The 26,734-nt window shown below is 37.2% G+C and overlaps 1 protein-coding gene across 9 annotated transcripts in view; it reads left to right on the top strand.

Annotated features, from left to right (window-relative positions):
* The window catches only part of LOC113642945 (LIM domain containing preferred translocation partner in lipoma), a 194,911-nt gene that overhangs the window by 90,377 nt on the left and 77,800 nt on the right, over window positions 1-26,734 (top strand). For 8 of the 9 annotated variants that reach the window (XM_027146784.2, XM_047813124.1, XM_027146778.2 and 5 more), the window contains 2 exons: window positions 17,389-17,495; window positions 26,416-26,538. In XM_027146784.2, the coding sequence (XP_027002585.1) occupies window positions 17,389-17,495; window positions 26,416-26,538 (230 nt within the window). Of the gene's footprint in view, window positions 1-2,422; window positions 2,481-17,388; window positions 17,496-26,415; window positions 26,539-26,734 lie in introns of those variants that run through there. The other variant, XM_047813127.1, reaches the window with a different exon arrangement.

Below are 26,734 nucleotides of genomic sequence, written 5' to 3'. Positions count from 1 at the left end.
AAAATAGTACCACTACTATTGAGGTCCATGTGTTTTGACTTTAAGCAGTAAATGCTAAACAGGTAGCTATAAGCTATTAGCCTAGCTGTTTCAAAAACAAACAAACAAAAAATTAAACAGTAAACATTCAATCATATTGGGACTGAGCTTATACATTTATGAAGAAGAAAGGAAAAGTTCAGTTTCATTTTTGTTTAAAAATTACCACTTGAATGTTTTACAGTAAACTATTAAAAGCACTAGTTTTACTGCTTCATTTCATTCATTGGATGTAAAACAAAACATTACAGTCTAGTTTCTCTTCCACATCTTTTCCACACTGTGTTGATAATTATTATCATGACTGGAAAAAACAAAGGAGAGAAAAACCCATCTTTCAGTTAGTCTCATTTTTCAGCAAACACTATATGATGGTGTTAAAACTTGGTTTCTTGATGAATTAGCAGAAGAAAGAAACCAGCGTGAGAAAGATGGTCTATCTTTCTGTGCCTTTTTGTGATTTTGGTCACAAAGACGTAGTTAAGCATGTGCGATAGGCCAAGCTTTGATCTCTCTCTCTCTCTCACTCACACACACACACACACTCACTCTTTCTCTCTCTCTCTCTCTCTCTCTCTCTCTCTCTCTCTCTCTCTCTCTCTCTCTCTCTCTCTCTCTCTCATTTCTCTCATGTGTGGGGGTGATTATGAGTTCTTGTAAAGGACATGAGAAACTATTGAGCATCTGCACATGCCACACAAGCCAAACGTCACCGATTTACTACCACGGTGTGTTTCTGAGCACTGAGCTGAAATCAGAACCTAATCTTTCCTACTCGTAAGTTTCTTTTTGTGTGTCTGTTCAGCTCTGTGGTTAATGTGGCTCCTGAAAGTGCTTTTCTTCATCATTTAAAGCAGCATTAAGGATTTTCTCCAAGGCCTGCTTTTGATGTACTTAGGAATTCAAAGGTTAGATATTGTGGCTTCACGTTTCAACTATTAAAGTACGCTTTCATTAGTTTGCAGACAATTCGAGGACACTGTTGGCCTTCTTTTATAATAAAAAAAGAGCAAATATCTTTCAAACATCAGATGGTCTTTGTGGAAATTAAGAGGACTGTACCTTACTCCTGTAATGCATAACATCTTTAAAGTAGATTTCTAGTCGCTCCTTTTATCCAAAATACTTCAAACCTCTTAATAGCATTGGATCTGTGCATGAGGATTTTGTGTGTAACAATCATTTCGGTGTCTTAGGGTCTATGGCAGAGGCAGTCATATTTGGGGTTAGAATTCAATTCAGCCTGTGATCTTTTTAGCTTTTGTTTTACCTCTTACTATACATACAGATGATATGCTGTATAAAATACAGGTGTATAAAAGAGATCCATTTTGGTTTCATTTTACAAAAAGCACAGTGTTGTAGCTGCAGCTGAGAAATTTCAGATGCTGCACTGATCGTAAACTTGTTTTTACCAATTTTTTTTACTCTTTTTCACCAGAGGACAGAATCATTTCTGCCTGGTTTGTGGTTTCAGCACTGAATGTTTTTGACATGTCAGACTCCACAGTGCTGGTTAATGGCTCATATGAATATAGACACTCTGGGCTTTATGAGTTTAGTTTCTCATAAGTAGTTCTGTTTTTAACTGGCCTACTAGTGGAAATGAGTTAATATAATATATATATATATATATATATATATATATATATATATATATATATATATATATATATATATATATATAAAATAAACAAACTAACATGTTTCTCTCTTCAAAATATATTGTGATATCAAAATCCATTTCTGCTTTTTGAAATGCTCCAAGTGCTTTTTCCTAAGCATCTAAAATATGAAGTTGTTATCTTAAACCATTAAAATACTGTGTAATGTTATCCCAACATCCCAACAGAGGGGGAAAAAAACCCCACACCTCATACTGAAATTTGACAGTGTCCCGATTCGCTTTCTAACAGACTTGCGTCGATAAAACAATTCATTTGTTTACAACGACTTAAAGGGTCCGATAAGTCGGATTTTAACACCGATAAACTGGTAAAAAGGGTTTAAATAATGATCCTTGCTTAGAAGAATACAAAGAATAAAAAAGAAAGGGTTCCTCCGTTTGTTTGAGTGGAATGTTTGAAAGGCCGTACGTACAGTTTCTTTATACAGTCATTTCTAGCTCTACCCTTAAAGGGTGCCAATAATTCTGAATTCTCAGAAGCTATAAAAAGCTATATAACCATAGTTTGATTTCCATAATATATGTAGGTGGTTTATGAAAAGGGTATTAAAAAAAAACACATGATCTCACCCAGTGTCTACTTTGTGATGTTTCCGTCTCACTCCTCATCTCTGCGCTGTAAAATCACTCATGCTTCACTCAAGGTTTTTTTTTTTCTTTTTCTTTTTCTTTTCTTTGGTATTCTGTGTGGATGCAGATTGTCTGCTGTCGTGCCTTAAAGATGTGTGTCACATTTTCATTTCACAAAAACAAGGTCAGTCCTCAGTCTGCTTCTGGAAATATGTCATGATATTGAGTTCATTCGCCTGCAGCCAGCAAAGAAGAGATTTAACGAACAGTTGTTAAGTTTGTGTAAGTTTTACTATGAGGATGCGCTATACACGTGCTCCAGTTGGATAGACTAGTTAGGAGGTGTAAATGGTTTAAAATCACTAAATCGGACATATTTTGGATTGTATTATTTAAAGCTAGGTTTAGTATTAACATGCTTTAGTGTAGTAAAGAAACGACAATTCCGTCTTTGCTGTTCGTCTTTTCTCTGCGGCCTTGTGTTTTCTTTCTGTCTCGTCGCTTGGCTGGTCATCAGTTAACTGTCTACCGGTTGTTATGTCACTGTCACACACACGCATGTCACTGTGGGGAGATGACAGGAAATCCAGTGATGAGAATCTCACCGTTCCTATAGAAACCCCAAGCATGCACTGCCAATTTATATATATAAAAAAAGCTTTTAGACAAAACACTTCACCAAACACTTCAGAACCCTTCCTGTGCCTTTGCTGTACTGAGATGTGTTTTGATGATAAATGAGTATATGCAGCTGTCCATCCGGTTCAACCTTTCATTTTTTTTATTTATTTTTTTATTTTCCTTATTCTAATTCTAATAAATTATTGTTGTGCTCTTCAGTATGTCAGCATGTGAGGTTGATGTGTCATCTCCGTTATTATTCCGCTAAATAAGAAAATAAGAGAAAACAAACAGATACAATTAGAATGAGATAATTAAACTTGAACACATTGTCAAAACAGTGCTCGTCACCCTTTAAGCCTCATTTATGAATATTTTAACGAGTAAACCTCAGAAAAAACACTCACTACATCAACCAGACCTTTTGAACTGCTAACATTGCTAACTAAACACACACACACACACACACACACACACACACACACACACACAGCCACATGAAAAAATTGTTTTTTTAAATAGTTAAAAACACGGGCATTTTAACCTTATTTTAACAATATTGAAAGATTCAAGTAATATAACTAAATAATTCACAATGTCTTTTTAAAATTATCTGTAAAATTTAATTAAAAAAAAAATCCAATTTGTTGTGAGGAATAAGTAATGACACCCCCTCATTTATTTGTACTTAAAATGGATAAAATGACCTACAGGTGTATCATGTCAGAAGCAAATTATTAGAACATTGTTCCAGAGCATTTTGAAGAAGGCTTGTCTTATTTATACCTCAGATATTTAGTTCGGGTTGCTCTTAATTGTTGAAGTGAGAGGTATCACCATGGTGAGATCCTAAGGGCTCTCTGAGGCCTTCAGAAAGAAGATTGTTGATAATAATGAGTCTGGTAAGGGATATAAATTATCTCAAATTTGTAATCAGACATTCCACTGTCTGAAAATCATTTACAACTGGAGAACATTTAAAACAACTGCCAACATGGCCAGGTGTAAAATCCCTAAAATATCATCATGTGACCTACTACAAGCTCTTGCTACAGTGGATATATCATCATGTGACCTACAACAAGCTCTTGCTACAGATGATGTCAAATTGCATAAGTCTACAAGCAGAAAGAGACTGTACAACTTTAATTATCACAGGAGGTGTGCAAGGAGGAAACCTTTACTGTCTAAGAAAAACATGAGGACAAGACTGAAGTTGCCAAGACAAAGGCCAAGACTTCTGGAATAATGTGCTTTGGACAGAATTATTTGGACACCATAACAGAGGACATGTTTGGCATAAACCAAATACAGCATTTCAGCAAAAGAAGCTCATACCAACTAGGGGTGTGCAGTGATAGTCGAACATTCGAATATTCAGTCTGCTGTAATTATTCATTAAGTAAAATGCTATTCGAATTTCCCTATATTTATTTTTGAACATTATCAAAGCATTTTCCTTGATGCGAGTGGCGCAGATGCAGCCGCCGCCACCAACGATGAAGAGGATGAACGATCGTCGGAAAAGTCTGAGCCAGTTCTTCAGCGATGACTACAGAGAATCCAGCCGAGACAAGTGGGAACGGTTCTTGCTGGAGCCATGTATTCCATCCAGATTGGGATCCCATTCAGTGGTGGAACGAAAACACAAAGCGCTTCACAAAACTTAGTCGCTTAGCACACCGTTTCTTGTGTGTCCCGACAACTTCTGTGCCGTCAGAGCGCGTTTTTCCGCAGCCGGCCTTATTGTTAACAGGCTAAGGAGCCGAATTTCCCTCGATCATGTTGACATGCTTGTGTTCCTTAACAAGAACATGTAAAACAATAGAAAGAAAGCAAAAAAGATTTGCTGACAGTTTAAAAGTTTCAAAGTTAAATGTAGCCTAGGCTGCGTTCTGTACAATAGCCTAATTGCTGGAGGCAGCTTGAAAGGTTTTCAGCTACAAAACTCGATGTAGCGTAATGTTTAAGCTTATTGTGTATAAGCTTGTTCAAAAATGACGGAAACAATAAATGTTACTCAAAAATAACGTCTGTCTCATTAAACTTAATTTAAATAAACGAATATTCGAATATTCGTTTTTTGTGAGCTCAAATATTCGAAAGTGATATTTGCACATCTCTAATACCAACTGTGAAACATGGAGGTAGAAGTGTTCTAGTTTGAGGATGCTTTGCTGCAGCAGGACCAGACCAGATCATCATCACAGAATCCATTATGAATTCTACATTGTATCAGAAGGTGCTTGAGGAACATGTGAGAACATCTGTCAAAAAAGCTGAAGCTGGAACTGGACCTTACAACATGACAAAAACATACCAGTAAATCCACCAAGGACTCACTGAAAAGTAAAAAACAGTGAATTCTGGAATGGCCAAGTCAAAGCCCAGATCTAGATCCTGTATGAATCCCAGATGAGATCCTGTATGGTGATTTGAAATGTACTGTGCATGCAAGGAACCCCTCAAACATACAGATGGAAGAATTCTGCATTGAGGACTGTGGAAACTTTAATCCAGTTTGTCAGAAACTGTTAGACGGCTAAAAGAAACATCTTATTGAGGTTATTTCAACAAAAGAGCGATTAGGGCACAGGGTGTCCTAACCTTTCCCTCAGATGAAATTCATTTTGTTGATTTCCTTAGTTATAGGGTGTCCTTTTTTCACATGAGATATATATATATCTCATATATAGCATATATAACATACATACATACATACATACATACACACACACACACTTATTTTGTCTATCTATTTTTCCTACATTTATTTTTCTCTTTTATAGTACAGCAAATTTCATTCATTTTCTACCGCTTATCCGAACTACTTCGGGTCATGGGGAGCCTATTTTAAATTCCTTTTGTTTGTTTTTTTATAACCCGGAAGTCATAAAAGCATGTCACTGCATGTTGTCCTGTGTATTATTGTGTTTGTGACATATAAAATTGGAAATTGTTTTAAATTTGTACAGAATTTTAACAAAAAGTAAAGGATCACAAAAGTGGTCTTAACGCTAATGTCGATAAATGTTCCAGTAATGCAGTTCAGCCACTGCAGCGAGTCCACTACTGTAGAAACTCGCTTAACTATTCTTCTAGTCTTAATACTTTATCTCATACATTTATATTTATTTATCTTTAATGGATTTTTTGTGGATCGATGTTTTTCAAATCGTTAATCGAGTAATGAAAGTGAGTAACGAATTTCACTGAGTATGATTTGAAGCCTTACAGGATCTCACACTGACTGACATTAGCCTTAATAACTCCATTTTGCAATGATGCCTGTGAACTGCTGGTGTTTCTTCTTTTAGTTACTTTATTAAAATTTTCTATAAATTGTCAGATCTGAGAGATTTCTTTCACCTCCTTTCTCCTTTAATTATACACACACACAAGCATTGTTTTAAAAAGTCGGTGAAATGGACTAATATTAGTCATTTTTATGTATTTTTCTCCTCTTTATATATTCTGTAAATGAGATCTGCTAGCAGCTTTAGCAAAAATACACATGATTGTTGTAGGGTACAAATTATTAGAAAAAGAAAGCAGGCAAATAAATTCATAGTGTATGAGAGAAACATAAAAGTTTTAGTGACGTAGACTTATGTTATAATATGTTTATTTATGAGGTATTAAGTTATATTTCAAATGATTCAGTTCCATATTTTATAATAATAAATACATTTAGTAGAAAATACATTCTCTCTCGTATCTTGTGACGGACAGAATAATTTGAAACTATTATTTTATAATAACTAATAAAATATTTTGTACGGTTGTAATCTGGAAAAAAAAATGTAAATTTAAAAAATATGAACAATAATAAAAAAATAATGCCTAGGTTTGCATTGGCTCAATTATCACTGTTGTAAATTATCATTATTGTTAAGATATTGTCCATTCCTTTACATCACTGGTGTAGTCTACGTGATACGCAGGTATACGCCGTATACCCACTAGGAAAGGCCAAGGATTTCCGTATACCCACTTAAAAAGCGTGAGGATACAGAACAATATCGTTTTGTGACAGAACTTTCATTCATAAATTCATCCTGTCTGTGTTGCGAACACAGACTGGCTGCGATTGCGAATCACTAACCTTTTTCGACCATTGGGGCTTCCGTGGCCTGTGACCTGATCTGACGTCACCTACCAAGGAGGAAAATGAGTTGCTTGACGGTCTTTTTTGGCGCAAATTTGAAATAAACTAACTAATGTAAAAGAAGATATAAAACGAAAGCAGACTCAAACTACACTCTGAGTGTTTTCGGAAGCCTGCGCCTAAAGCTACAGCAGCTTCGGGTGACATTTCACCCACAGCCCGAGTACAAATGTATTTGGAAAGCTTTGTAAACTACCAGTTCATTCAGTTCATAATATTCTGCAATGAAAGAGTGTTGGTGATAAAACTGAACAAATGTTTATTGTTCACTCTTAAATGTACATTGAAAGTTGACAGCTGATAAAACCTGCTCCAGGTCCCATATTCATATATAACATTTAAGGCTAAGGCCCCGTTCACACTGCAGGTAAAAGTTGCCCAAATCCAATTGTTTTGGGGTCAAGTGACCAGGTCAGACTTCTTCAGGAGTAGTGTGAACTCTCAAATCTGGCCCAGATCTGATTTTTTCAAATCAGATTTGGGCCACTTCCATATGTGGTCCTGAATCAGACCCAAATCTGATTTTTTCCAATGTGGCCGCAGTGTGAACAGCCAAGGCGGATTTGATGCGACTTTTACGTCAATCTACATCGACATGCTTAACACACACACGTTACCAGACACCGCGCTTGTGTCACGTTTTCGCCGGCACAAACCAGCTTATAATGTTTGCATTAAATACATCACATTATAGCATTACATGATATGTTTGCTTGCACCAGATGATACAATACTTCCTCCATAACCTCGGCAAGTTTTTAGTGTAACTGCGTGCTGCGTGTGACGTCATTGTTATTGTTCGTTTGCGCATGCGGGTCAGTTCGAAACAGCAAACTGTTCACACTGGTATATGATATAGGCCACATTTTAAAAGGTAATGTGAACAGCCAAACAAAAAAATCAGTTCTGAGCAAAATATCCGAATTGAGCATTAAGACTTGCAGTGTGAACGCGGCCTTTATGTAGCTCTTAAAGGTATAGTTCACCCAAAAATGAAAATTGTGTTATTTCCTCACCCTCAATTTGTTCCAAAACTGTATGAGTTTCTTTCTTCTGTTTAACACAAAAGATGATATTTTGAAAAATGTTGGTAATCAGACAGTTGGCAGCACCCATTGACTTTCATAGTCTATATCTTTTCCTACTGTGAAAGTCAATGGGTGCTGCCATGGGTGAAACTCATACAGTTTTGGAACAAATTGAGGGTGAGGAAATAACTCAATTTTCATTTTTGGGTGAACTATCCTTTTAAGAGTTACATTTAGCCTTAAATGTTATATGAATAAGGGACCTGGAGCACAGGTTTTATCAGCTGACTGTCTTTTGTTGCTTATAATAAATTGGAATGTTGAATACACATAATAATGCTCTAAATTACATGTAGATGCATATTTTATGCATTAGTGAGTGTGGTGGTGCCTATGGGGTGTCGCTCTAGGATGGGTACCTATGAGGCTGGGAGGGGAAAAAAAAATCACAGTATACTCACTACAAAAAACTAGACTACACCACTGCTTTACATTGATTTCTACTTTGTTTCTACTCTTCTAATGTTATTGCGCTTATTTTGCTGAAAGACGGTTCATAAAATTTCAGGTGAATTTCTTTTTAGGTGAATTTATTCTCTAAATTAAAAAAAGGAGTGTCAATCTTTCTGGAATTTGAGTACTTTTAAAAGATGTAATGCAAAAACAAGTTATAATAAATGGAAATAATAGCTGTCATATACTGTACCATCTATCAGCAGTGAGTGTTAAGGCTACCACATGCTTGCTTGAGACATGTGACACCAGCCATCCACATCATTCTGCCCTGCTACTCATGCTGTGTCACAGGGCAACATAACACACTTCAAGGAATGCGCTATCTGTCCCAAGGGCAAGTTTTTCTCACTTGGATTCCCAGCTACAGATGTCTGTTGTATCCTCACAATTTGGACTCCGGGTGATAGTATGGATGTTTTTTCACTTGTGACGCTCAGGAGCTTAATAAACATTTTGAATGGACCATCAAATTTTGCCAACGAATACCAAAGTTTGCACAGTTTTCATAAATACAGTGCAGTGGTTAGGGATTGAACTGTTTAGTAAACATATCACTAAGGCATCGTCTGTGTGAATGCAGATATAAAGTGATCCTCAGAGATCTGGTGCAGCTGGAGCTGTCGGCCTTTCTTCTGTTAACCAACTTCATCATTAAAACTCCTTAATCAGATGGTCAGGAAACGTATCACTATGTTATTGCCTATAGTCCTTAAAAAACCAAACGAATGTGTGTTTAATCTCAGTTGCACAAGGACCATATGGAGTTTTTCTACAGCCTGTCTGCATCATTCACAACCTAATGCTCTCTTCTGATTTATTTATTTATTTATTTCTATTCAGCTGTTACTGTTTATCATCTAATCCTCTAATTTCTATTCCATAATGCCATTCCATGTCTTTAACAACACTTCCTACACTGTCCAAACATTTCAGCTGCTGTGTTGTTTCTTGTTATGTAGTAATTTCTTTGCTGCCATGCAACACTATTATAAACCTGTGACCACATATCCTCACGTGAACTTAAATCCCGTGCAGCCCGTGACTCATGGGATTGCTGTGGATAAGGCCACCCAGAGTCAGCTTTATTTTCGGGTCTTCATCGGTGATCGTTTGAAGACTTCGGCAGGAAGGAATTAGTGTTGGGTCTGTGGTGAACTCAGAATTTGAGCTGACCTATTAGTTCCTCAGGAGCTCTTGGATGTCTCATTCAATACAACTATAAACTGTTGTAGAAAAGACATTATTTCCATTTACATTATTTACCGTCCAGTGTCACCCAGATAAGGATGAAGTTCCTTTCTGTGTCTGGTTCCTTTCTGAGTCTCAAGGTTTCTTCCCCGTGGTTTTCCTTGCCACTGTCATTAGGGATAAATGTTATATAAAGGTTCTATATGTATAGAAACTTAATTTTAAACTTTAAAATTGTTTATACTGATTCTGTACTTCTGTAAAGCTGACTAGAGACAATGTGATTTGTTTAAAAAAAGGGCTATACAAATAAATTTAATTGAATTGAATTGCTTCACTCACTGACCTGTTTTTTTCTCAATATTATTATTAGCTAGCATTCCCCTTCATTCAGAATCCCCTTGTTCTCACCCACCAGACATGCCTCTATTATATTTTTGGCTGTTGCATTGCATTACACTCTGCTGAGCTCAGCATGTAGGCTTTATAACGCAACATGGTGCACATTTCTGCGATCCCTCACCCTCATCCACCACGGTTTAGCCATGTGGATGTACCTTCATGTCATGGTAGTAGATTGAAATGTCAGGTCAGGAATTTTTTTTTTAATATTTAAATCGGGAAACAATTCAATATTATTTGCAAATTGTGGCATTTAACGATGGACATGTTCGAGCAGCTTAATAGAAACATGATATTAATATCAGTTCAGGATATTAATTTTAAATAAATATATGTATCTATTATTTATTAGATACTGTTAGTAGATATTTATGTCAGCCTGCAGGCTAATAAACAATTAAACACTTTGGGTTGTGCTGTTAGGAATAGGATAGGAATATAACAGACAGTTGTTCAGTTTAGATTATTTCTTTAAAAGCACTCTGTCTCTTATTCCATGGGAATTTTGCTTCAAATTTTTATTCATTCAAGAACGACACAGCATTCTTTACATTCTTACATTCTCAGACAAGCTTCTTGTTATCATTTACATTAAAGCAAATAGTAAATAGTCATCCCCTCATCTGCCTCTATTCTTCTTCTGTCTCTTATCACATTACCATGACCTCTGTCCTGCCTGTTACAAAGTCCCCTGACACCAGAGATTCCTTCCATAAATGTTTCATACACCTCTCCATACAAAAAACTTTGTAAAATTGTTTTTATTTTATTTATAGACTCCTTGTCATTTGAATTACAGCTGGAATTAGTTTAAACATCCACTGACAAATCAGGTCTCACAATTCAACAGATGATCTATTTGATTTGATTTATATAATAGCTTAAAAGTTAGCAAAATCTCACCTAGCTAACTCATGTTCTTGGATGCTGGTTTGCACAATATTTAATATGAGCCCTGTTAATCAATGCCTAGCCTGTCATGGGTGCTTGACTTCTAGCATTTGCTCGAGAGTTTGGTAAGTTACACGAATACACGAGGCTAAGAACCACCTGCTTTTGCAGTAAAAGGCAATTTGTTTGACATGGCAGATGGCCAACCGCAGACATTTTCCCATAACAAAAGATCTCATTTACTCACCACTAACTGCCTCAAACAAAACCCTTTTAAAGTTTTAAAGACTTTAAATTTTTAAAGACAAGAACTTGTAAAACCTCTCAAAATTCTGAATCTTGTTGCCAGAAAAGTGTACAGAAGATCAGACAATTCATAGAACATGGTGTGGGATCTGAAACTCTGTAAAGACGTATTTGCAGCTAATGCACCTCTGAACAATAATAGCAACAGAAACTATTTCAGCTCCTCAAAACTGGGCTAGTCTTGTCTACCATGTCCTTCCCTGTTTACAGAGAGATACCAAATCAACATGGCTGCTCACACTGGCTGCTTTTAATATGCTTTCATTATACTTACAGGCATAGGACTGGGAAGGTACTCTCACTGCTTTGAGAAGCTACTCAGTATCAACATTAATCACTAGCATTAGCAGGTTAATTTGTTGCTAAGCTACTCTCTTTTGTCTGCTGGTTAGCTTGTTGCTAAGATACTTTATGATTGCTGGCAAGCTTACTTAATGTTGCTAAATAAGGACATTCATACACACTTTTTAAGGAGTGTTTAGAGGTACTTCAAGTACTGCATATATATTATAAATGTATGGCCAGTTCTGTTCCCACCTGGATATACCGTCATGGGGAAAAAAAAGTGCGCCCTCCTTTAATAGAATGTTTTTATTTATCAGTGCCTCATTAACCATTGTGTTCCCCACAATGTGAATATCTGTCTAGACTTTTTTTTTTTAAATTAAACCAGTGAGTCAAGACTTGATCACTCCAACACAGATTTTTTTCTTTTTAAGCCATGAAGATGATTTGCTTTGGTGTGTTTGGGAGCATTGGTCTTTTGCATCTCACCTTTCTCTTAAGAATCGTCTAGTATCTAGTGGAGCTCATTCGTGCCTTAGTGACTGCAGGTTTACCAAATCATGTGGCTGCAAAACCAGAGAAATAATCACCTCTCCAGCACCAGGCTTGACAGTTGGTGTGAGATGTGGGGTAATGGGTTTAGTTAATGGTTTAACTGGGTTTAGTTTTCAACAATCATTGCACTTATGACCAATCATCTCCACCATGGTCTCATCAGTATAAAGGATATTGTAACAGAACTTTTGTGTTGTTTTTTTTCAATGTAATTTGAGGCAACAGAAAGGATTTTATCCCTAGCCATGCTACCATGAAAGCCATGCTTGTTCAGTCTTTTTCTGCTTGTGTTGTTATAAACTCGAGTTTTATATCTGTTCATTAGACTGTCTATATTTGGGCTGAATTTGCAGGGACAGCCGATTTTTTTTTAGGAGTTTGGTAGATTTGGTAAATTCTTTGGAGATGGATTTTTAAACCTTTTTGGAATGATGAGCAGCAGCAGTTGCTTCTCAGAGATTATGGTTGGTGTACTTTCTTCATGGCACGATGTAGACACACACCTAAGTGCACCAGAACCCTAAACTACCAACTGCTTGGCTTTTATAGTGTCATTCACACCTCTTGATTAACTAATCTTGCACATTTCATTAGCAACACTTGGCATATAATTACTTTCTTAATTTTTGCCAAAAAAAAAAAAAGAATGAATATTGGTTTTTTATAGTCATTTAAAGTTATTTCTTTGTTTTTAGAAGTTGTTAAGGAACAAACAATTGTTATTTAGGGCCTGATAAAGAATAAAAGAATTGAAGGGGGTGTATATTCTTTTTCCCCCATGACAGTATACACTATTTAACCAAAGGCCTTGACATTCTCTCTCTCTCTGGCAGCGTGTTAGCAATTCTGCTATGCTCTTCTCACCGACTGTTTTTGAAGATCTTCCTGCTGAGAATAGCTGTTTGAATTCATCACCTTTCCACTCTTTTCACTCCCTCGCAATAGTTTAATCTCCCTTCATGTCTGATTCTTCAAACTTCCCTCAGTTGTCCCTATGGAATTCCACTCAAATCCACACATGCCAGATTTTTTTTTCCTGCACTTGTACCCTTCTAGGAGAAAGTCAGTGTACTTCTGTTTGCAGCTGCATGATGCAATGAATCAGCCATGCTGTCTTTTACACTTAATTAAAAATAATGTTTATTTACTAAGCTTTCGTGGAAGGTAGTGCGGATGTGGTGAGTGATTATGGTGGCGCTGTGGTGTGTATGGAGGTTTTTTTCCCACAGGGATCATTTTTGTGGAATTTCCCATCTCTTATTATCACACACTGATAGTCACTTGGTATATTTATATGTTTGTTTTATTGGTTTTGTTTTGTGCTACAGGTTGTAAATTTTCAGATTATACATGTTCAGCAAACGGGAAACACTAATTACATCTCTAGATGTATTGCTTCTAGACCAATAATAAGACAGTTTATACTGTACTAATTCCCCAATCTGCCTGTGGATAGCTTAAGAAATACTATATGTGCTGTCACTTCAACCCAGCATTACATATATATAAGCAATAAAATGTAAGTATTTCTTTAAAGACTAATGCCAGAGGATTTGGGCAACAGGAGGCAGGTCAAAATGGCAGGTCAAGTTGTTTGAAATTGGTGCGTGAGTCTGCAGGATGTTTGGTGCATGAGCTGTAATATGCTGCCAAAGTCTCCACAGCATTTTGATTCAAGTCTTTAATAATAGTTATGTTCCTAATTAAAAAAGAAACCTTTTATGGTGCTCTGAAATAACGTTAATTGCTGATTGGAATGCAGTGCACACAAAGCAGCCACTTGTGCATAATAACTCAATAAAGCACAAGTGATAATGTGTGACATTAAGTAAGTGTTCCTGCGGCTTGTCTTCATCAGTGAGTGCACAGTGTTCAGGCTCTCCAGTCAGCACAAATGGAGCTGCTCGTATTCACGACACGCGGCCTTTCTGATCTCACATCGCCGCCTCTATAGCTTAGCCCGGGACCAACAAACGTCATCCCAGGCCAAGCTCTGCTGCTGATGCAGTGGCAGGAGTTCAGAAAACAAAAGCCATTTACTTAGAAGACACCATATACACAATACAGGGACCAGCATATTATTTCTTCAAGCAACACTCGGCTGACAATCTGTTGACATATTTCTGTATTTTAGATTTATTTAATGAAACAGCATTCACAGAAGCTGAAGATGCAAATAGCATGCAAGTAGAGAATACCATTTTGTCATTTGTTCCATTAAATACTGATTAGATACATAGATATAATAGATACATTTCTAGATCTTCTATATATCATATGGTTTAAAAAATAGTCAGGTAGAAAGTTTTCCAAAGCCTTCATATTTGTATTTTTTCCAAGAAAACCAAATCTGTGCACTGCTTAAATTCAGTTTATTTCTACACCTCTTGAAACCTCTATCCAGTCATGCTACTTGTTTCAGAGAGATTGGAGAGAAATGGAAAACCTGGAGGCAACCTATGGTATTACAGAGAGAACGTGTGGAGTTCAGGATCAAACTGGGATCCTGAGAAGTTGTGAGGCTTCAACATTACCTGTGCTGCCATGCCACCCTGAAATTTTGTTTATCTGCTCTACAATATTGTTAGATTGGCATTTTATTTTTATTTTATTTTTTTATGAACTATATTAAATCAACCAGTAAGACTTGTGAATTTCAGGCATTTCTAGATGTTTTCTATTCAGACACTTAGTTCTCATCGAGCGTGTGACGTGTTTGCACACTTTTCTGGCAACAAGCTTCAGAATCTTGTACAGTTGATATATATATATATGTGTGTGTGTGTGTGTGTGTGTGTGTGTGTGTGTGTGTGTGTGTGTGTGTGTGTGTGTGTGTGTATGTGTTTGTTTGCGTGTGTACATTTCTGTATGATTTTTCAACTTTTCTTTTTTCATTTAATTCAAATTGTATTTGTATAACGCTTTTAAAAATGGACATTGTGTCAAAGCAGCTTTACAGATTCTAAGAAATATAGTACAAAATGTTAGTTATACAAAGATTAATATTCTACACATATTTAAATGTGTTTTATTTATCCCCAATGAGCAAGCCTGAGGTGACTTAGCTATATATTTTTTTAATTTTATTTGTATAGCCCTTTAAACAATGGACCTGTCAAAAAGCAACTTCACAAAAATGTATAAATTCGTGACATCAGTTCAAAACATTTAAACAGTTATTCCTACATTTAAATATGGACACAATAATTACTATTGGGTCTAAATGTTTATGTAATCATGCCTTTAAGCTATTAAGTTATTACTTTTGTTTGAAACAGCCAGTGTTTAGTAAATGCAGTTAGCCACTTGCAAAGTCATTCTGTCACAGCAGTCTCATCCTGTAAAAGTAGGAGGTTCTGTAGGAATAATGCAATGCATTAGCTTCTAGAGAAGGGTAGATGGTATTCGGCGGTAGGTTGGTATTTCTGGCATTAGCTACCATGCAATCGAACACTGGAATGTGTGCAGTGAGTGGTTGAAGTGACTCAGCATAATAGTTGACACTAGGTGTGTACTTAGTTGTTCACACACAGCTGTTTTGAAGTTGTTGGTTTTTTTTTTTTTTTTGCTGAAAATTCTACAGAAATCACTGGTTCTGTTTTGTTTAGATCCTAGTCACGTCATCTATTCATTAAAATAGCCTGGTCAGTATTTTATTTAAGAAGACACCATATACTTTTTTCCACAAAAAGCTTGAGTCATTACCTCAAAGTCAAACTGAGAAATGTTTACTCTTTGAACAACTGACGCTATCACAGTTTGCGCAAGCTTTGCTGAAGTTCACATAAAGCCATTGCATAGCTACAGGGCTTCTAGGAAAATACCACAAGCTCAGATTGTAACTGCTTTAAGGTGGTTTTAATTGTAATAGTTGTGTCACAACTATAGTGTAACAGTAGTGCTCTTTGGCATGTTTTTTTCTTTAGTACTGGTTTAGCATGTTTTTATGTTTGCACAATGTTCAGGTCATTCGTGAGTCAGCATAAAATTAGATGTTTAGGTGAGGGAACTACTGTAAAAAAAAATAAATAAATAAAAAGTCAGAGGTACAGTACAGAGCTGGGTTTACTTTATCAGTGAAGACCACCATCTCTATTTTCTAAATCCTTGCTCTTCCTTCTAGTGAATGGAAATGTTGTACCATTAGATTATGGAACAACACTAACAATTTTGCAACGTTAGATACTCGTGCGCTGTTGAGAAGAAAAGGAAGAGGAAGAATGATTCTTTAAGAAATTCAGCATGGTTCATGATCATTTCAGAGGACCTGCTGAATAATAGTAACTGGAGGTCATGAAGTATTTACCCTAAACCTCCTCCTTTTGCATGGAAGCTTCAGCAGCCTGAGAGAAATGACACTTTGTAAGACACAAACTTGTGTCTTATTTATGGTTATAGATTTCACTTGGTAATGGATTCATCAAGCCACTGCATGACCACAGTTCATTAATTTGCTTACACATTAATTAGATTCTAATGAAGCCAAAATTCAAGGCTTAAGAAAATAAAGAGGAAAAAGATTTTGATAAAGGCAGAACATGGCAATAATTTTCTGTTTAGCCATATAGCCTCTACACACTATATTGGTTTGGACCCTAGAAATACACGGTCAAACCACAGAGTCTAGAATGGAACTGGGAGTACAGCCAAGCAGGATCTAGTTTAGAGACAAGAGCTTCCTTCAGCCTGAAACCTCCAGAGCAATCCAATCCAGGGATTAGTGCTGGACTTTAGAATTCTGTTTTGGCATGTCGCCATGCTTTTGGCTGGACAAACACAATGTTTAAATAGTTTTGGAAACATAGTTTGCTTGTTTGATCCTGGTAAATTCCTGCTTATCGACGCTTTGGTTAATCTAATTATCACAGTAAGAGGTGTGTGTGAAACTTTAAGGACGAATATGGTTGAATAGGAATCCAAATTTCCACACACTAATTTGTTTTATGAAGAAAAGTCTCTGTCTCCCTGTTACAGATCAAAATGTAATCTTGAAGTATTGCATCCCTCTCTTGTAATACAGGATTATTTTGGTACTGCATTTAAGGCTGCCTTAAAGGTTCCTTATTATGTTTTTTTTTTCCCAGAAAGTATTTCATGATTTCAATTTTCTATCTGCTTTCTGAAATCCTCAGGTGATTACCCTCCACCCCCTCCACCTATAGTGGACACCAGCGGTTTGTCATCTCCTCCGTCCTTCCCTCCGCCTCCACAGATGGACGAGAGCTCCTATGGATTTCAGGTGAGAATGTGCTAGACACCCACACACATACATGAAGTAAGATCAAAACCTCTGCCGTGATCTTTGTATCTTTCCAAACCATTTGCAATGTTGCTGCAACTACTATGTATGGCCTTGTTGCTTATCTGGCTCACATTCATCTGACCTCTGTGCAGTGGAACTGAGGCTACAGTAAAGACTGACACCTATTGGTTCACCTGTGTCACTTCCCCCTATTGGAAACCTTTACGAAGTTGGGTATATGACTGTTTTATCAATCCCCTTCAGTTTGACTTGTATAGTCCTTTTAACAGTAGGTTCAGGTTTAGATTTAAGCTAATCAACAAACCAGAGATGACTAACCCTAACCCTAGGCAAGAAAAAACTCTCTGAGGGTTTTATCCCTCAGTGAGAATTTATAACAAGAAGAGTTTTATATTATATATTATATGACTACATAGTAAGCCAAAAGTTATGGTATTATTTAAAATGGCAAAAGTGGACACCAAAATTTTATGCAGGATGTAATGATGCCAGTCTTGAATCAAATCAGTTCATGTATGTGTGCATTCTCTACAAACAGTGTGTCCAATGAATGCAGTCATTAATAAACAAATATTCACAAGACAAAGACCAAATCAATAAATGTTATTTTTATTTAGTATTGAATGGATTGTTTGCATTAATATTTTGTTTGTGCTACAACGTGCTATAAGAAGAATAGTGAAATTTCACTGCTTTTGGTTGCCATCTTTGCGGTTTTCCGCCGATTAACGTTATAGATAAACGCCTCCAGCTCTGACTCCGGTCAGATAAAGCAGACAGCTGATTATGCACTTTTGAAAGACTACAAGGCACGTGCATAAAAGCAAGGTGAAAAAAATCGCTCTTGGATCAAACTGATAAATAATTTTCTTTCCCATCGACGACATGTCCTGCTTTTTAACGTCATTTTTATTGTTTATTTTTGAAAGTAAAAATTAGACTCATAGTTTTAGGGTGGCTGAGATCACAGACAGGGGGGCTGGAGCCACCCTAAAAAAGGGCTAGAACCACCCCTGCTCAAAAGTGAGACCATTCTTTTCTGGGTGATACCCAACAGTGGGATTATAGCTCATTACCCTATTTGGACACATCTAAACCAGAATATAAAATGGTCTATACAGTACATCTATCTACATACGGTATGTGCCAGAATTTGTTTATCACATGGTGATATAAAAATCCCATGACATGTTGCTGAGGCTGAATTTGGCCAGAAATGACCAGGAGTTAATTTGATTAAGGTACTGGATAGTTACATGATAATAAAGAAGTGGATAGACTCACTTTGTAATCAGATATCAGCTGTCAAACTGTCTGTGATGCTTCTGCTCTATCACATCATCAATCAAAGCAGAGAATAGGGTTTGGACGTGCATAATTAAATGCTTAAATGACATCCATCCATTTATCCATCCATTCTTTTATCCATCCATCCAACCATCCATCCATCCATCCATCCATCCATCCATCCATCCATCCATTTTCTGTAGTACTTATCACTTTTCCTGGATCCTATCCAAGAGGACTCTGGGCATGAGGTAGAGGACATCCTGGACACGATGCCAACCCATCACACACACTCATTCACACACTTCAGATCATTTAGAGATGCCAAGCAGCCTACAACACATGACCTTTGAGTGACAACACATGACCTTCCTACTGAGGGAGGAAACCGGAGTACCCAGAGGAAACCCCCAAAGCTTGAGGGAAACATGTGAACCACTAAGCCATCATTATCCATCTCCCCACCCCACAACACTCCACTTCACTTAAATGACAGATTATACGTTAATTAGTCAACAAACGATACATCACTGGCTGAATTAATCAGCTGTTATTTTCTCACGGATGTTGATGAGCATGAGCCGTGATCAGTTTAGAGACACTTTTTAGTTTTAGAGACACTGAGTGAGAACTCATTTCCCGTTGTAAACTGTTTAAATTCTCCATAGTAACATTGTTTTCAGCATTAATATCAATGAGTAGATTAAATAATACAATACAAATACAAATGTTTTCAAGTTTTTCTCCCTTTTGAATTTGGGAGAATATAAACTTCTTTAAATCCTAGGGTTTTCACACACTAGTATGTAAAGTGGAGAAGGTTTTTTCCAGGCTGTCGTTATGCATCGTATTATAAAGACTATAGATTATAAAGATCACGTGTAAACGTACATGAGCGCGCAGTGTCGATGACACCCATGTTATTAAAACATCAGCTTCTGTGTTTAAAGTAACATTTTCCACTTTCTTTAAAAATATAACTCATTTCTTTTAACATAGTCAATAAGGCAAATTCTCAGCTAATTAATTTTGCAAAGTGATTACAGAGTTGCACCGCAACTGCCTTTACACTCGCTCCCTGCTCGCTTACGTTCATATCTACATGCTTTTATTGTATTTCCCTTTATCTAATGTCTGTAATGCTGTTTGCAGCTGTTGTAACTGGGTTATTTTACAGCATATTACATTTCTAATCGTTTATCATGGTTTGTGTTTGCCAGTAAACACAACCGCTTCATGGTTAATTGCCTTGTTTGTTGCCTCTCTCTGCTTCATTAAAGTCATGAACTGAAACTGCTGATAGCAGAGACAACCGTTTGGATCACAGATTTTATATATTTTTTTAAACAACTCGAACTCTCACACCAGTTGCAGAAATTCTAATAAGTGAAAATGATTTTGTTGGATTAATGCTGTTCTAAGTGTTAACCCTGCTTCTAATCTCTAACGTGAACCACTTTACACACCAAGCAACACTTTGTTTTTCTTTTTAAAACTTTTCTTTGTTGGTTTCAAACGTTCCAGTCGCATTTATTTTCACAATGATCTTTCAGAGTCCTGTTTAGCGTCTTCACGTCTTTTTAACGCTGAATATGAAGGCAGCAGTAAATGTGTAAGCACACCAAGAGTTAGCACCTTGTCATGATCTGATAAAGAGCTCTCTGATGCATTCTGTATTTTAAGAATTCCTGTGTCAATCTTGCATGAAACATGATAATGTGAGGATGTGGAAACCTCTGACCTTTAAAAGTCTTTTCAAGAAGCTTTTATTGTCATTTCAACCATATATAGCAGTACATAGTGAAATGAGACACCGTTTCTCCAGGACCACGGTGCTACATAGAACAAAGACAGAGCTACATAGAACAACACAGAGCGAAGGACTTAAGTAAGTTAATCTTAGCCACATAAAGTGTATCTGTGCAACCTGCTGCAAATAGTGTGAGGGAAAAGACAGTGCAAACAAACAATACAAGACTCTACACAAAAGACAATATACAAAAGCAGCACCGACCCTTTATACATACTATATATTCCATAGTACACGTGCAAAAATACTGGAATGAACACTTAATGTAATAGCAGCAGTTATATGAGGTATTTTAATGAATTGTGCAAAACAGCAATTAACTCAAATGTGCAAGACAGCATGTGCAAAGAGCAAAAACAGCATGTAAACTGTTTGATATGGTGGTGCTGTAGAGATGGATGTATATTGGAAGAGTGTGTATTTGGTGCAGATGAGTGCAGTCCATACAGTTGTTTGTGCATACGTGTGTGTGTGTGTGTGTGTGTGTGTGTGTGTGTGTGTGTGTGTGTGTGTGTGTGTGTGTGTGTGTGTGTGTGTGTGTGTGTGTGTACTTTGTGCTCGGTTCACTTCAATTCAGTTGTTGAGGAGTCTGATGGCTTGTGGAAAGAAGCTTTATATCCTTGACTAAAAGGTGAACATTTCAGCTAAAACAATACACATGGCCTCAAAGCAGCTTTACAGAACTTAAGAAATATAGTACAAAAAGTTCAAGATTAATATTAGACTTATTTAGATTTTGGTGAGGAAAATCTCCCTTGGAAGAGATGGAAGAGGAAGAAACCTTGAGAGGAACCAGACTAGAGGAAAGGGAACCTCATCCTCATTTGGGTGACACTGGAGGGTGTGATTATAAACTGTTATAAACACCGGAGAGTTTTATTATAAATATATATAACTTTTTACAGTTACAGTATACACAGTCCGACAATTGTGTAATGATTAGGAGGTTGTTGTCTTTAAAGACCACGTGTAGTTGACATCTTCTCTTTGAATGTCTGAAATCATTATGAAGCAGAACACAACCCTAAGCTGGTACATCTCTAGATGCCTCGGGATGGGTAGGAAAATGAATTAGCATGGCTGCTGTACATAATATTAGCAAGCACTAGATAAAAATGTGCATTTGATCAGATGTACTGGAGCACAAGGTTTATGATGTTTTGGGGTGTCCATGTTCAGCATTGAATCTCGTTGACGAGTCACACTCGACAGTGTTGGTTTAAGAATCTGTAGTTTTTCTCCGCTCATTAGAAAGTATTTTTTTTCTTTTAGCCTGCTATTAGGCAATATATTTAAAGAATATTTTCATTTTAGTTTCTTAATGTTTCTTTCTTCAAAGTCAACGATATCAACCCTATTTCTGCTCTCGGAGATGTTCCAAGTACTTCTTCATAAGCATCTAAAATTTGAAGGTTTTACAGTAGATGAAATTCGAAGGTGAAGAAACCACGTCTCATACTGAAGCCGACAGTGTTTTGACTTGTTTTCTATCAGTCTTAAGATAAATGCAGATATAAATAAATTCATTTGTTTATACTGATTGACAATTTCCCAGAAGTTGATTTCATTCCACTGGGAGAATGAAACACTAGTGTACTGGCAAAAAAGGCTTAAACATGTACTACATCAGGTCACAGAGTATTAACATAAACCAGTTACACCGTGATGGTAATATGTCTGTTGCTAAACACTCGTGTTGTGGGTTCGGTTCTCAGCTTTGGTGTGAACTCTGTGATTTTTTTTTTTTTACAGGGTTTTAAAAATAGATGCTGAAATCATGATCATGTAGGAAAACTAATTATGTTGGTTCAATCACATGGAACTGATGTACGCGTTTGAGTTAAGTAAATTGAATGAGCTTTTTTATGTATCCGAGTAAAAATATGCGATGAAGCAAAGTTGAAAATAAGGTGTTTTTGGGAAGTGCAGTTCTAACATCTTATCTTGATAGATCTATTATACCTTTACATTTACATAACTTTTGGCAGACATCCTTGTCCAGAGAAACTTACATACATCTTATTTTTAATACAAGTAAGGAGCTTAGGCTTGGGGGTCTTTCTCAGGGGCCCAGGGGTGGCAGCTTGGTGGTGGTGGCACAGAACCTTCCTGTCTACTGAGCTACCTCTCCTCTTTGGTGGTGTAGAGTCTGATTCGTGTCAGCTTTTCATTCCAGTCATTTACATCTGATTCAACCTGTTTATTTAGTAGATCTTGACTTCCACTGGACTCGGGTGCAGCTTCTGCTTTGTTGGAATGAAACCCAACACCCACGTTGACCCTTTCTAGACAAGATCGAACAGCCGTGCATTAATGTGTTTTAAATATTCTCTTTCCCTTTATACTGGATTTAAAAAAATCTCTCTCCTCTTTTTTTTCATGTTTTTCACATGCACACTCGCATGTATAATTTTTGCAGTAGCGCTGCACCACATGAGCCACAACTTTCCCTTGTTCCAATTCTCCACGTGTTTCTTGAATAGAAGGGAGAAAAAAAAGGATGTTGACTTATTTCTGTGCCTAAGCAGAACTAACAAGAGGAAGAGGTCAAAGTGCAGAGGCGAATTTGAATACGCAAACACCACCACAACCCATAGTCTATTGTTTTCCTGTAACTTCATGCACAGTAGTTCAGCTGATGTGTGTGCATGCAAATATCCCACATAGAGTCTCATCACGAAGCTTCTCCATTCTTTACTCACATTAAGAATCTCTCTACTTGGCTTTTTTTTGTAATTCAATTTCAGCTTCCTTGGCTGGCTTGCGTAGTCTGTCCTGTCATTTCTTTTACGGGCCTGAGCTGCCATCTTGACCTCTCTGCTGTTATAAAGCTGATTCCTCTAACGTGGTAATTATGTCGTTCGCACAGCACTTAAGCATGCTCTGTGCGGGAGAACAGACGGCTCAATTAAACTGCAAAGCCTCTATTCTGCAACAATCCTCTTAAATATCTAACAAATTGGTCATTATTGACCTGTTAGTAGTGTAACCATGAATCACAAATCAGTTTCCATAGGAACATAGGAACCTCCAAATGACAGTCTTCTATATCATCTTCCTCTAGACAGTCATTCAGACTGCTGCCTGTCCCCAACACTGCTGCCTGTACCAGCACTGCTGCCTGTCCCCAACACTGCTGCCTGTACCAGCACTGCTGCCTGTCCCCAACACTGCTGCCTGTCCCAGCACTGCTGCCTGTCCCAACACTGTTGCCTATACCAGCACTGCTGCCTGTCCCAACACTGCTGCCTGTACCAACACTGCTGCCTGTCCCCAACACGGCTACCGGTCCCAGCACTGCTGCCTGTACCAACACTGCTGCCTGTACCAACACTGCTGCCTGTCCCCAACACTGCTGCCTGTCCCTAGCACTGCTGCCTGTCCCTAACACTGCTGCCTGTCCCAACACTGCTGCCTGTCCCAGCACTGCTGCCTGTCCCCAACACTGCTGCCTGTCCCCAACACTGCTGCCTGTACATCAGGCCTATTCATTTAGTTTGAGAAAAATGCAATGTTCACAACACTGTTTATAACTCCCATAGATTCCTATTCCTATCCCAACTCCCTATTCAATTAGTTTGTCATGCGGGCAATTATTGAAAAACATCCCAAATGAGGGGCCGGAGAGATCTGGCTCACAATATGAGCAATGACACAACAATATAAAAGCCCATACTGTATGTTGTATTTTTGCACCATAAGACACATACACAAGACAAGTTTTCCCCCCTACATTTAAACATGATCATGTTGTATTTTATAACTGCATTAACATCAGTGCTTTGTGAGACACCCAAGTAAGCTTTTTTCTACATTCAAATGGTAAATCAGAGCACCGTATCACACTTATTTATAATTGAACTCATTTAACTGAGACTTTTGTGCACATCATAAAAACCACAACCATCGTTTCAAGGTATTTTTTGTCAAAATAAATTATTTTAGTATGGCTATTTAAAGTACAACAGGCATCTCAATCATTTATATTTTACAAGAGCAGTAAAATTGGGTGTATCTTGTCAGTGCAATACACATACAGTGGTGCTGGACTGTTGAGGGATGTGTGATTACTTGTTTTAATAATGACAATCATGTGTGACAATGACGATTCATATGTGTAAGTAGAGCTAGGGTAATAGAATAGGGTTAATGCTGTTTCACAGAATATTTTTTTGAAAGAAAAAAAAAACAAAAACTGAAGGAAGAAATGAACAGAAGAAATGATACTAACAAAAGTTCTCATCTGTCATGGTCCTGTCAGTCATCACGTCTCTCAGGAGAGGCTGCTCGCGCCACTCGCCTAATGTCACGTGACTTCTGCTCCGCGACTGCGGCTCGTGCTGAACGGAACAGAGGAGCGTCACTTCATAACTGTTGTCCGACTGAACTAAATTTATTAGAGAGATGTCTTTTTCACACTAGGCTACATGAAGGGCTGGAAAAAATACCTTGCCTGCCAACAATTGAATAGCCTGACTGTACATGCTCGTGGAGTCTGGTGTTCCAACAGGATTGATGTGCAGTGGGATGCTGGCTAGTTTTGTACTTTCCTAACCTAACCTAACCTAATCTAATCTGATTTTATTTTGTTTCTTTTCCTGTTTAGTTGCAGCTTCTCACCACTTGTTCTAGTTGATAAAGCAGAGTAGCTTTATTTAGGATGCTGATCTAGTCTTTGACAAGGATAGAGAATGCTGTCCATCTCCCACACCTTTGCTGTCACACTGTTACAGAACACCGTGACGAGTCAGTCTTTCATTCATCTCCCTCATGTGCAAAGGGCAACAGTCTACAGAAACTGTATCTCTGTTGATAATCCACACACTTTAGCTGACCTACTTCTCCTCGTGTTGTTCTTTAGAAGCTGTAATGATTTCCAGCCAGCTTTCATACCATGTATCCTTTTAATCCTAATTTATCAATCACGCTACCCAGTAACAAGGTACTGCTTTTTATTTATAAAGACTCACTGATTTTCATCACATCAATGCAGTTTAGACCTTGAATATCCATGCATATGATATAACATCTGAATGCACAAACAAACTTTTTTTTTCCAAGTAAGATTTTCTTTTCCCTGTGAGAAGAAACCAGCGGAATCCTCTATATCAAAGCTATCAATTTCATTAGGGTTCTTTAACAAAGCACAAGAGCTCTAATTGAATTATATAAATCATTTCTCGACTTTCTGTGGCATAGAATAGGATACAGTACAATCGAATTCTTTTAATATCACTTCACAGCAGTACAGTGACATTTAAAGTCCCGGATGTTGTAGAAGTATAAAAAGAATATAAAGAATACAAGTATAAAATTGCAAAAGTTAAAATTAAAAAAGGGTATTCATTGAAATGATATTTATTGCACACTGTGAACAGGGATTTTTTTTCTTCTTCCAAATAAGATTTTTAATTTGTCCGTTACAGCATGTTCCTCTTGTTATTTTTATTTATTTATTTATTTATTTATTTATTTATTTATTTATATGTAATTTTTCTAAACTTTGGCCAGCTTCTGCTCATGATTAAATTAGGATATTTTTATCGCCATGTTTTATTACTAATCTCGTTCTATGGGTTAAAGTCTGTAACCTCTGGCTTACTCCTTGTAAATCGAAATCTTAAAAAAACAATCAAAAAAGTACAAAAATATGTTAAAAAAAACAAAAGAAAATTAAAAGTGGAATGTTTTTGACACATTCTGCAGGTTTACTCACAGCCTACACTGGCACTCTTTCCCACATGTTTGATATTTAGTTCTGTTGAACCGTTTCACATGTGCTGTGTATTTGTGTTGTAGATCAAAGGACCACAGAAGACCCTGGAGGAGAGACGCTCCAGCCTGGATGCTGAGATTGACTCTCTGACCAGTATCCTGGCCGATCTGGAGAGCAGCTCACCCTATAAGAGCCGCACGCCTCAGGTAACTCACTGATCCACAGCGTCTTTTTAAGTGAATCGGACCCTAATTTCTCTGTAGTGCTTCTCAAAGAGAAGCCAGCAGCATGAGTGCTTCATGTCATCTGACTGTAAAACAATACAAACACTGTAAACCATGAAACTTTGTGTGATTGAAGGAAATTCTTAAACTAAGAATGATACGGTCTATAAATGAGGAT

The sequence above is a fragment of the Tachysurus fulvidraco genome, chromosome 5 (assembly GCF_022655615.1).
Source record: "Tachysurus fulvidraco isolate hzauxx_2018 chromosome 5, HZAU_PFXX_2.0, whole genome shotgun sequence".
NCBI classification, from domain to species: Eukaryota; Metazoa; Chordata; class Actinopteri; order Siluriformes; family Bagridae; genus Tachysurus; species Tachysurus fulvidraco.
The sequence above is the reverse complement of the archived record's forward strand: the minus strand, read 5'-3'. Positions and strand labels throughout refer to the sequence as shown.